This window comes from Poecilia latipinna, unplaced genomic scaffold (assembly GCF_001443285.1).
Source record: "Poecilia latipinna isolate Pla-1442-1.1 unplaced genomic scaffold, P_latipinna-1.0 Scaffold1486, whole genome shotgun sequence".
NCBI lineage: Eukaryota > Metazoa > Chordata > Actinopteri > Cyprinodontiformes > Poeciliidae > Poecilia > Poecilia latipinna.
Genome location: NW_015114102.1, coordinates 64,561 through 77,401, shown reverse-complemented (window position 1 = coordinate 77,401; position 12,841 = coordinate 64,561). Strand labels below are relative to the sequence as shown.

Below are 12,841 nucleotides of genomic sequence, written 5' to 3'. Positions count from 1 at the left end.
ATTTTATTTGTATAGCACATTTCAGCAGCAAGGCATTTCAAAGTGCTTCACATAATTAAAATAAAAACAGCATGTGACATTGAATAAACAGTAAGAAAGAGAAAGAGATTTTGAATAAAAAAGATAACATTAAAACCCACACCCCTTTTCAACCAGGGGGGATGACACCTGCACCCCTGTCCTTATCTGGGACTTAAACCCAATCTGGGACTTTAGTCAAAAATGCCGTTTGACAAAGACTCCAACCTCTAGGTTTTTAGTTGAAACACCGTCAACTGGGACTCTAAATCCCGTAGGACTTTAGTTAAATGTTGTTTAACTGGGACTCTAACACATGTTTTACTCAAGGGACTCTAACCCTAATTTAGCCATAAGCAACTCTAAACAGGTGGGTTTTAAGTTGAGATTTAAAGGCACCCAGTATTTCAGCTGTTTTACAGTTTTCTGGAAGTTTGTTCTAAATATGTGGCGTATAGAAACTGAATGCTGCTGCTTCTCCTCTAATTTTATTTATCTCTGGAACTGTGATTTGATTACACTTAAACCATAAAGTGAGACTTTGGAGGGGTTTCATGTAGTGTGAAGTCACCCCACAGCATCTGGCTGTGATCCCAGTCAGGGCTGACTGGGCTTGTTTTTTTTAAAGTTTAATGAGTTGCGTGTTTTTGGGCTTGTTCTTGAACGTGAAGTTGCTCATTTGAGATTGGAAATAAGCAGAGACACAACCAGATGGTTTTAGTCAGGCTCTCCCTGTCTATCATTTCCTGGATGATCACCTGGATGATTTTGGACTGTGGGAGGAAGACGGGGCACCCGGAGAGAACCCACCCACCATACACGGAACATGCTAACTCCATACAGAAAGACCCCAGGCCGGGAATCGAACCCAGGACCTTCTTGCTACCACCAACTGCGCCACTGCCGTCAGTTCACCAGTTGAAGCACAAATCAAACCTTAAAGTTCAACAGTTTGTAAACTGGAATGGAGACTAATATGGACAGCGCAATAAAAGTGAAAACAGCCACGAATGAACCTGTCCGTACGACTTGAAGATCAGCGAGAAGAAAAGTATTTACGTAACCCAGCCAGCATACCTAGGTGGGTCCCATATGGGGAAAAGGAGGGCAGACAATATGGGTCCCACATGGGTTTGTCCCCAGGTTCCATGGTGGGTTTGCCTATGTAGGGTCTCCGCCTACATGGGCGCTACATGACGGTGGCCCTACATGGGCAAACCCACCATGGAAACTGGGGACAAACCCATGTGGGACCCATATTGTCTGCCCTCCTTTTACTGATACAGCTGGGATTGTAAACTTCACAATTGACAGAGAAAATGTTTTTAATATTTCTGCCACCTCTTCACTATTATAATTTGTGACCAGTGTGATTTTGTTTATAAATATTAATATGAATACACCCAAATAATAATGAAGAAGTGGTAGAACTCTGAAAAGTTTTAAACTCTAACATAATTTACAGGCCTGTACAGTAAAGTCACAAATTATTCGGGCCATCATGATCTGTGGCCAGGCTATTTGAGGGTTAAATATTATTTTAAATGAGATATGACTTTAATGAAGTGGTGACAGAAACATTAAAAACCGTGTTAAAACACCGCCAGAGTACTTAGAATAATTTCTTAATCATTTAGCGATTTATTAAACGGCCACAGTTGGTTTACATATTTTAACGACAGCACATAGGCATTCAGTGCGATGGTCCGTCAAGCAGTTTTCAGAAGCAAATACAAAGTAATACATTATATTTTCTCCGTCAATGCGATGGTAATAAGGGGGAGCTGTGAATCTATGCTGTGAATGACCATATTTGACTATTTCCGCTCCAGAGCACACGTGTTTCCGCTTGGCAACAGCGCTCCTTCCGCCTACCGACAGATCTGTTGATGCTCTTTACCCCAAAGGATTTTCGTTTACCCTGCTCCCCCCCTCCCCCCCCCTCCGATTTCAGACTTGAAATTGAACGTAGCATGAACACGGGATTAAAAAGCGCCCCTGTTCTGTGCAGATTGTGTTGACAGACAGGCGCAGATCAGGACAATGCTGCGTCTGTTCGGAACATTTCTGTCGAACTTTAAACGCCTTAGAAGATCTGAGGCTAAAGGCTAGCTGGAATAAGCTGTCCCCGTCCAAGACGCACCGTTGCTGGGAGAAGTAACGAGATGTTGGTAAAAAGTAAAGTTCTGTCATTATTGATATTCTTTAACTAAACTGTTGAACTTTAAGGTTTGATTTGTGCTTCAAGTAACCGCTGGCTACTGAATGCATGAAAACAGCCCTCATGCAGGTTGGTTTCATGCACTCACTGCTTTAAATCCAGCCAAAGTTGTTCACCATCACCTGGATACGAACAGGAAGAGCTGCACCATCCAGACATGATACCAAATCAGAACATGATAGCAAAATGTGCCCTAATAATGCTTGTCATGAAGTATTCAGGAAGTGTGTTTGATCTGGAGAAACCACTTGCAGTATTAGCTGTGTTTATCTGTTGAAAGTGTTGTTGTTTGATTTGTTTGCAGATGGCTGCTAGTTTCTTTGTTTTGCTAATAATTGTCTTCTGCGTGGGGTTTGCACAGAAACACAGTACAAGAAAGGTTCCAGTTGGCTTTAGAAGACAGGCTTTGGAGAAATGTTTAAGAGCTCAATACTAGTTGAAAACTTACAGTTTAAAACTCATTTTTACAGTATTTGATTATATTGGATATTTTAAATTGGGTTAGGGTTTTATTCAGCTTTTTCTTTCAGATTGGGAACCTTTAATGTTCTGTTAGGAAAAGGGGCAGGTTAGCTCTCACCTAATGATTTAATGATAATTTTCATCTCCAATCAATGGAATTTGCCAAAACATGTTGTTAGATAATGGCAACAGAGTTATATCAGAGTCACCAGGTCTCCATGGTAATAATTAGACTAGCTAGATGCTAACCAGTTGGTAACCATTACAGAATGCAGTAGTTGTACTAGAACTGTGTAGTTTGATTGGATGAGACTCAAGTCCCTTTCAGATAATGGTTCCAGAGTAAATATTCACCTCCAGAAGGCCGTTTAGTTTGGTTTGGCCTTTCACATCATAGGTCACCTGTGTGTTCTGCATACTTTCACAGCATGCAGCTGGAATTGTGGAATCAAAGGGACACATCTTGCAGGTTGCAACATTCATTGATAATCTTGAGTAAAATAGCCATAAAGCAAATCTTCACTGAACTCAGGTCGGTGATTGATATGATATGATATGCTGCCACTATGTTTGCGCCTGCAGACTCTGCTGTTGCTGCAGTTTTCACTTTAGTGTGACATAGTGAAATGACACATTGTACAATCCCATACAACTGTTGACAGGTTACAGGTCTGGAACTTACCGAGAAGCATAAGAGGTGTAGTATTGGTGTCATCAGCTTCTATTGTTTTCTAATCCAGATTACCACTCTAGACCACAGATTTGTCTTTCTAACAAAATTAGTACACAACACCATCCATTCTCAGAAACAGAGCTAACACTGACCCATGGAAAAACTAAATTCCATTCATTTCATATGTTTCTTTTTTTTTGTTTATCTTGGAGAGGAAAATTCCTTCATGCACTGTGACGGACGATCAGAGCACGATCGGTTCAACACAAAGGGTATAAACACTTTTTTTGGAGGAATAATGTCTGTGTCCAGAAACATTTATTTTGTGCAAATGCTGTTAATCTGAATCTTTAGCTGAGGTACATGAACTGCCAGTGACATATAGTAGACACGAGCTGGAGTGAGCAGCTCTTGGTATGATGGTCTTGAGTAAAAATATTCTGGTTTCATGATGTGGAATTTAAAACAGAATATAATCAAATTCCTTTTATTTCAGTCACAAAGCAGCATTTGTCTGTATTGCTGCTAAAATGAAGTTATTTTATCTATAACAATTATATATGGGTATTTTTATACACAGACTGAAGCAAAAATTACAAAGTAAACCTGCAAACATTCATGCTGGTTTTCATGAACTAATTGTTATCCTTGTTTGTTGTTCAGCTTTCGGTAGTGTAATCTTTTATAGCAGGAACAGTCTCAGGCACTCACCTAGTTTCCAAGTTGCAGTTGCATGGTTGCAGTGTCTTACAACCACAGATCCTGGTGTGAGGCAAAGAATGGTGGTCATAAATTCTATTTAACTTAATGGTTGCAGGTGGCATAAAATCATAAGGACCCAGGGTTAAGTACAAGTTAGAGACTCTAATATGAATAATTTCTAAATACTTTGATAGGGTTGTCTTTGGTGTTTCGGGTTTTTGTTCCTTTCTGATAATTTTTTTTCTATCTGTTCAGGTCACTGGTCATGTCACGGTCCCTGCAGCGAGCTGAGATTCTGTTCAGAAGTACTTTTAATCCCAGTTTGAAGTGTCTGTTCCATGTTCCGAGTCAAGATGAAGAGGAGGAAAACCTTGTTGTGGCTCACAACCTTGTGTCGCGCTCCTCTGCACGTCTGCAGCGAATGCAGCAGCATCTTCTGACAGTGGTGTTGCAGGGCCCACCGGTGGAAGGGGGCCACATGGGATCCCTACCAGTGAGTTCAAGGAAATATCTGTCACTTTCTGTTTTAACTATGACTGAGTCACATTGAAAGTAGGGTGGGCTGTTCCATTTGAAGGTGGTCTTTTTGTCCTGTCTTCCTCTCTCCTCTAGGGGCAGTACAGAGCTCTGTGGAGGCTCTTTGAGCAGCGATCTCTGCTGCTCTTCATACATGAATACATCAGAAGGCTTCATCTGTCAACAGCTTTCATATCCAGACTGAAACACTTGTTGCAGCATCAGCTCAGAGAACTTCACTTAATGCAAACTAAGGTCACAGGAAAACAGAACCCTTAAAAACACTCTTCTCTTTTAGCTGTGGGTGGAGGGATGGAGGGATGGGTTGTTTGCTCTGTTGGAATTATATTTTTTTTTTTTTACAATAAGACAGTTCTCTCTTTTACTGTTTTCTTTCTCTGTTTTCTGAGTGAGGCAAAATGGTCTCAGTCTGAGAGTACTCAAAGACTTGCATTTTAAAAGTTAGTGGTAACTGACAGAAATTGGCAGCATTGGTGATTACTGATTTAAATCTATTTTAAGACATTTTCTTTGTTCTTTTGATGAACTTTATATCATGATTTCATTGGGAAAAAGAAATATTTTATGATACCTTGCCAGATTGCCCACTCCCACTGCACTATAGCAACTGATTTTACAACCTGATGAAGTGCATCCTTGTCCACTGATCAGTATGACTGTAAAGGGAAGTAGAAGTATCAGGTCTGCCAGAGCTGGACAGACTCTGTAGGCTGCATCTTATAGGATTTCATTTAGCTATGGATGTTGTTAAAGCTGCTTTACATGAAAGTATTCACAAGTGCAAATTACTGTTCTGTTGTTTTTTAAAAGAAAGATATGGAAGTAAAAAAATATTAGTAGTAGACTATGTGTGCATTTCCTGACCTTTGTGGGGACGTATGACTAACAAACCTTTAGTGTGTCAGAAGCTACTCTCAACCGTTGTCGCTTTCTTTTCAGGTCCTGCCCGGCTCACCTTCATCCAGAATCAGCCTCGTCTCTCTAAGTCAGGAGTTCCGACTTCATCTGAACCACAGGAGTTTCTTCACCAGCCGAGTCCATTCTGACCACTATCTGAGACAGGCACTAGTTTCACACACCAAAATGCTGGAGGAGATGAAACGGACTCTAAGCCTACTTGGTCTACAACTTTTGTTCCTAATGGAGCAATGTGTATATGGTATTCTGTCTGTGATTGGGAAGACAGAATTGGACTTGGTACCCAGAGATGTTCTGGAGGACATTTTATCAGGAACAGACCTGTACAGTCAGGCTGTGGAGGAGCATAAAGTCCAGCTGAGGATGTTGGTTTTGCAGGAGGCACATAAATTCAAATTCTTTAGCAGACTTCCAAAGATTATAAGACATCGTGCTTCTGCTGTGTCAGTCAGAGGTCTGATGAGTGTCTTGGCTGTTCATCGGGCAGAAATGATTGCCAGACTACTGGACCTCTGGATTTCTGAGGAGAGCTGTCATGTTTGCAAGGTTCATTGCACTCACCAAACATTCTGTGATAACTTCAGGAGTCCAGAGTCTGAATGCAGCTGTAGCTTTCCCAAGTGGACCTGGGAACAGCTGTGGCAGACATATCTGACTTCCTCTCCTCTTCTCGACAGTATTCAGCCTTCTGTGCAGATGTTGTCACATCAAACATCTGATAAATGCTCCCCTATTTACAGCCCTAATCGCTCCTTGCAGAGTTCTGCTTTAGAAATTCAACTCCCCGTTTTGGTGAAACTGTCTTCTTTCCAAAATAAAGAAGAAAGCTCAAGAAAAACCAGAACCAGCCAGAGCCAAACATGCATAACTCAGTCTGGACTCACTCAGTTCAGTGCAGAGGCAGCTCAGTCTAACCTGGAAGGTTTAGAAAACTGTGACTGTCCTTCACCCTCTGTAGCCACCTCCCATCATGCCTCAGCCCTGCCTCCTCCTCAGCTGAACCAGTCCTCTGTCGATCCACTGCTTCAGGTCCTCATGACCTCCACTGACCTGCTGGCTCCACTGGCACTTCAAAGGCCAACATCAGAAGAAGCAGCTGCTCAGCTCGTCTCGGTCTCAGCTCCAGATGTGGTCACTAGGAAGGCTGGATCAGTCGGTGTAACTGCAGCAGCTCAGCTGGAGATGTTCAGCCAGCAGAGCGTCGTTGGGACCAACACACAGGACTGGACCCGGGTCAAAACCGCATCGGGAGCAGATGCTCCAGAAAGGTAGGGGCAGCACGAGCAGGAAAATGATTGCTGCTTGGTGCCATTGTTTGGCTGTTTTAGAAAGCAGTCACACTTTTCCTTTTTTGTGGACTTTAGTCATTTTCCACTGGCAATGACTAAAGTTAATGACTGAAAGGCGCCTGATCCTGTGGTCATCCGTTCTGCACTGCAGGCTAGTTTACATCAGCATTCGGGTCATGATATTTTTCCTCGACTTCTCACGGGTTAATGATGAAGAGACTGTTTATGCTTTTCAGTTCTGGTGATCTGAAGGATGAGGACATGAGGAGAAGAGGCAGAGATGGAACAAGGTTAAGCACTGTGGAGCCAGAGTGTGTTGGTGGGCCTCATTCTGTGCAGTGGATGGACATGGGTCGATCAGTTCTCCTTGCCGATCTGCTCCAACACTATCAGTCTCAGCTGTTGGTCTTCTGCTCTAATGCTCTGCGGCTTAAACTCCACACAGCAGCAGCAGGAAACGCTGCAGGCAGCATCAACCTTCAAGATGATCGCAGGAGCTTCCAGACCCTGCACAGTGTTACTCATGCTTTAGAGACAGGTAACCTACACATTTCCTCTCAGCCCACTGTGTTGCACACACACACACTGCTGTGTATTTTTGGCGTTTTAAGAAGCCTGCACTACTGTCCTCTTATGATATTGGTCAGAGTATCTGTTTCTGCAAAATGCAGGTCATCTCAGGCTAGTTTTCTGAATAGATGATGTGCCATGTGGTGTTAAAGACATTCAAACGTCTTCCCCCAAGCTTGTCATATGAGAGATCAAGTCAGGTCGGCAAGTTAAAATTAACCAAACTTTAATAAAATGCAAAAGATTTCAGAGATCAGACAGAAAAATGCACCCAAAGACTCAGTTAGATCTGGTATCCATTCTGCCCACAGCCTTAAATATGTAAGCCACACCTTAAGCTGCACAACAAACGCTTCTGGAATATTGCATCACTGTCTGCTCACATAACCAATGATTTGTGTTACTTTCAACAGTGCCAGTTTATCAGTCCTACTTCCTAATAAGGAATTGTTGTTTCCGAGATTTTGTAGCTCCAGGTGCAGGCCCAGCCTGGTTGGATCTACCTGACCAGGACAGGAATGGGCGCATAATATTCCACAAGCACAACAGCCGTGCCATGATATTATTATTAGGGCTGTAGTGATACAGTAATCTTATGATATGATACGATACACGATATTCTGTCCAAGATATGATATATATTGCGATATTCATCAAACGATACAATTCAATACACTTTTGCTATTTTCTGAAAGATTTTAGAGGGACAGAGTGATTTTGGTGATATTTTGTGACTGTTATAGAGTTGGATTGAATTAATTTAACTGAAAACTGATTAAAAGCACTAACTACACAATACCTGGCTCTGGTTGGACATGGACACAGACTTAAAGTCGACAGCTGGACAAAAAGAATCAAAGAAGTGGTGAGAAAACATGTTTCTTTTAATTGAAACAGTACAAACTGTAGCTTACATGCATTTGTAAAGTAAATAAAGTGCACCAAGCACCCTGCTCTGAATAGTTTGATACCTTTTTAACCTTGACACTTAACATCTGAAGGAATCACTCTAAGCCTGATGATCTAATCACTCTCCCGGCGAAGCGAGCAGTGAGTGAGCAAGATGACAGTTGGATGTTACGATACTTGCGGATGAATATCGATTTTTTTCTAGGAAAGAAAATATCGATATATATCGTGATATCGATATTATCCTACAGCCCTAATTATTATAGCAGATCACTCAGTTAATTAATATAAGCTTGAATACCTGCTGATAAAGGAGCCAATCTAGAAATCTGTAAGAACGAAGAAAACAGTCACATTTCAGCCACGTAAACATGCTAGTGGAACTGTCTGGTTGGACTAGGCCAGAATGGATCTGATGGATCTGTAGATACTTGCAGAACTAGTTCACTGAAAATTTGTTGTTAGTCAGAATTCTGAAATTACGTAATACATTTTAGAAGTAAAAAAATAAAGAAACTAATGGGAAATGTAGCTAAATAACATTTCTTAAACAGATGATTTGAGGTTCTGATTTTGGAAGAGGGAAGTTCTCATGTCGCCCTCCTTTCTGAAGCCATTTGGTATCTGACAAATTTGTCATAAAAGTAATACTGATTAAACTGTAGCTTTAATAAAATAAAGCTACATAATTTTTAAAGTGTAATCGGTAATACTTTTATAACAGATTTATGTCAGATCATGAGTTCTTGGTTAATGTCAAGTTGTCATAACAAAGACATTTTGAATAATGTCAACTTTGTACTAAAAGTGTCATAATTTACCGAATGATGCTTTATGACAACAGTCATAAATCTTGATGAAGACTTCTTCATGTTCATGACAGGTGTTATGTCAGTCTTATTCACACCCCGCCAAATAAAGTTTTACCCACTTTTCTCACTGAATTCCTTGACGACTTTAGAGAATCAAGTCACATGCACTCAGAAATATGTTGGTTAAACTGCTGCTGGAAGATCAAGTCTGCAGTAGAGTTTATATTGTCTGTTAGGATTTCAGGCTTGTGTTCTGTTCTGTTCCTGTGAACAGTGAGTATTTACAAAATAGGATTTATTTTGTTCTGTGTGTTTTAGGTCTGTTTCCAAAGGCATTCCGAACCATACTGGAGCACTTCAGGCTGTATTTGTTTGTCCAGTCAGCACACGCCCACTGGGACTCTGGTTAGTGCTGCACTCACAATCTAATGGTCCCAACCAGTCAGTTAGCACGTCTCAAACATCAACTGCAAAGTGCTTTACTTGAATCAATGTACAGGGAAGAAACAACAAACTTCCTTCACCTCAGACGCTCATAAAGAAGGATAGATATTGCATTCACTATCTATCTAGTGAATGCAATATCTATCCTTCTTTATGAGCGTCTGAGGTGAAGGAAGTCCATATCACTATGGCAACTAATGAAGCAGGCCTTACTGGCAATTCTACAAAAACTATATTTGTGTTTTTGCTGTTAAACATATTATAAACTAAACAGTAAAATTGATACCAATTAGATGGTTAATGAAAAGTTGAGATCAGGTGAGAATAAATGGAAAAAATAATTTTTGGAGACCTCTTAGAAATAAACAGCAGTTAAAAACAGGCACAGCATAAAACCCCAAAAGATTCAATAAAAATATTAATTTATGTTAAAAAATTAAGAATAAAGTTTTGCTAAAAGGAAATGTCTTGAGTCTGCCTTTAAAACTTTGAATGCTGCCAGCTGCCTTCAGCCTTATCTGAGGAGTTTGACGAAGCAGCCAAACACCTGAAGTTTGACCACTTAAAGCATTAACAAAACACTGACACTTTTTTAAATTCAGGCCTTAAAGTAGGAAGCCACTAAAGAGACCTATAAATCACAATGTCAGCTGTCTCTCTGGTCAAAAAGCATGCTGCTGATTTTTTCATTATTTGCTGTGATAAAATGTATTTTATCATGTAATACAAGACTGTTATGATGATCTGTTTTGCTATTAATAATACATGGATCAGAGTTCTTGCATTGACTTGGGAGATAAAGGGTATAATTTTGGCAATGTGTGTTTAATGTCTTACTGTCTGAATTTATATACAGCTACATAAAAAATATATATGCTGTCAAACATTCTAAATCAAAAAAAGACTGGTACCTTGAATTTAGCACATACAACAGATATATACCTAGCCTGGGTATTTGCAATAACTCTAGATGGCAGCAAAGTGATTCCATATTGACCCTTGGTATGTGTTGAATTTGCCTCACCAGGCATTAGTGGTAAATAGACACATGATTGGCTTTAAGAGGTCTCTCTTGTAAATGAGACATTGATGTGCCTTATGACTGTAGACCAGCAGTTGTGTTTTGTCCTAGCTGAGCTGTAATATCAAAATGTGCGTCTTCTGTATTAGTGTTTAAATGCATGTTATGTATCGGTGTTATCTTGTCAGGCTGAGGGGTCCCAGGAGAGAATCTCCCTCATCTTGTAAAGTCTTAGAATACTGCTGGATCATTTCACTCACAATAAATCTCATCAAATACATTAGAAAGCTTTCACAGCATTACAGCTATTGTCCTCAGGTGTTTTGGACCTGTAGAAAATCTGCAGCAGACCTGCCTGTCAGAGACTTTCAAACCTCACCACTTGTAGAAAAAGTCAGATTTTCTTTGGGGGTTGAGTCCTTGTACTGAGGTGAGGTTAAACCAAACACTTTGCTGTTTGATGAACCTGATGTAAGCTGCCATGTTGATAGATGCATGTGAGTCCTGCTATGATGATGTGCTACATTTGTGTGTGTGTGTGTGTGTGTGTGTGTGTGTGTGTGTGTGTGTGTGTGTGTCTCATCAGTGGCATGCAGAGGTTTGGGTTCAGCCCTGAAGGATAAATGTGTCAGAAATGAGAGCAGCAGCTCTGCAGCAGCAACTTCAAACGAAGAGGGAAGTGTCCTGATATCACAGACAATGGCACACTTCCTCCAGCTCCTCCCTCCACTGCTGTCGTCTCTGTGTTGTTGCCAGTCAAACAGCTCAATGTGTGGTAAGACAATCAAGAAGGAAAAAGGTTGCTCCCCTGCATGTTCACAAACGTTATTCTTTTATTAGCAGAATTTCTTTCATGTTTTAGCTTTTAAAGGGGCCATGTTACGTAAAACTGACTTTTTTGATCTTTACACCATGCTATAATTTATTCCCTCATCAAAAACATACCTGAGAGTTGCTTTGACTCTTTCATGCATGTTTGAGAAATCCTTGAATCTCCTTTGGCAACCATCTAGGTTTAGAAATACTTGCTCTCACTGAGCACCAGCTTGAAGCTTCCCTTCAGAGCTGCAGTATCCAGCAGAGCTTCCGCCTCACAGAGCAATCCTTCTCCACCACTCCCCAACTCACCTCCTTCAGACTAGCTGCAGCAGCAATTAAACACCCGGTGGAACTGTGCATCTGCTTAGCTCATTATAAGAAGTACTTTTCAGTGAAATGCTACAAAAAACAATGTTAGAGCATAGGAGCATCATAGGACCATTACTGTGATGTCTTCCTAAAGGTGGCGTGTGGGAAAGAGCACGAGCTTCTTAAAGAAACAGAGGCCCAATTTCAAGGCATTAATTTGTGAAGTCAAATTTCTTTTAAGTTTTTATTTCGCACGCACAGCACAGCACCAGGATCTGACATGATCCATTCCTACTGGCTGAAGAAACTCACTGCCCTCCATGAGCAACTGGCAGCTCAACTGAACCAGCTGCTACAAAATGGGACTCACCCTGAATGGTTAACTGAAGGGCGCACAATCCTGATCCAGAAGGATCCCTCAAAGGGTTCAGTCCCATCCAACTATCGGCCAATAACCTGTCTCTCTACAACATGGAAGCTCATGTCAGGCATCATAGCGGCTAAGATAAGCGGACACATGGATAAATACATGAGCACGGCACAGAAGGGCATCGGCATAAATAGCAGAGGAGCCAAACACCAACTCCTTGTAGACCACACAGTCGCCCGAGACTGCAAAACCCGACACACCAACCTGTGCACCGCTTGGATTGATTACAAGAAAGCCTATGACTCAATGCCACACACTTGGATCATTGAATGCTTAGAGATGTACAACATCAACAGGACTCTAAGAGCCTTCATTGCAAACTCGATGGGGCTGTGGAAAACCACCCTTAAAGCCAACTGCAAACCACTTGCACAAGTGTCCATCAAATGTGGCATATACCAAGGAGATGCTCTGTCCCCACTGCTGTTCTGCATAGGCCTGAACCCCCTCAGCCAAATCATCAACAAGACTGGCTACGGATACCGACTCAAGAATGGGGCCACAATCAGTCACCTCCTCTACATGGATGACGAGTCCTGTACGTAACTGTCCTCTATGTCTGCTCTGTACGCCAAGAGTGAGCGAGACATCGACTCACTGATCCACACCACCAGGATCTACAGCACTGACATTGGGATGTCATTCGGACTAGAGAAGTGTGGTCGGATGGTTACAAAGAGAGGGAAGGTCGTCCACACAGAAGGGGT

General features: G+C 41.4%; 1 protein-coding gene across 4 annotated transcripts in view; it reads left to right on the top strand.

Annotated features, from left to right (window-relative positions):
• Positions 1–1,830: 1,830 nt before the first annotated feature.
• The window catches only part of ccdc142 (coiled-coil domain containing 142), a 32,941-nt gene continuing 21,930 nt past the window's right edge, over positions 1,831–12,841 (top strand). Inside the window, exons 1-7 of one of the 4 annotated variants that reach the window (XM_015057723.1) lie at positions 1,831–2,189; positions 4,332–4,569; positions 4,689–4,847; positions 5,553–6,799; positions 7,057–7,358; positions 9,430–9,516; positions 11,163–11,351. In XM_015057723.1, the coding sequence (XP_014913209.1) occupies positions 4,342–4,569; positions 4,689–4,847; positions 5,553–6,799; positions 7,057–7,358; positions 9,430–9,516; positions 11,163–11,351 (2,212 nt within the window). In that variant the 5' untranslated portion in view covers positions 1,831–2,189; positions 4,332–4,341. Of the gene's footprint in view, positions 2,197–4,331; positions 4,570–4,688; positions 4,848–5,552; positions 6,800–7,056; positions 7,359–9,429; positions 9,517–11,162; positions 11,352–12,841 lie in introns of all 4 variants that reach the window. The other 3 variants (XM_015057722.1, XM_015057724.1, XM_015057725.1) reach the window with 3 other exon arrangements.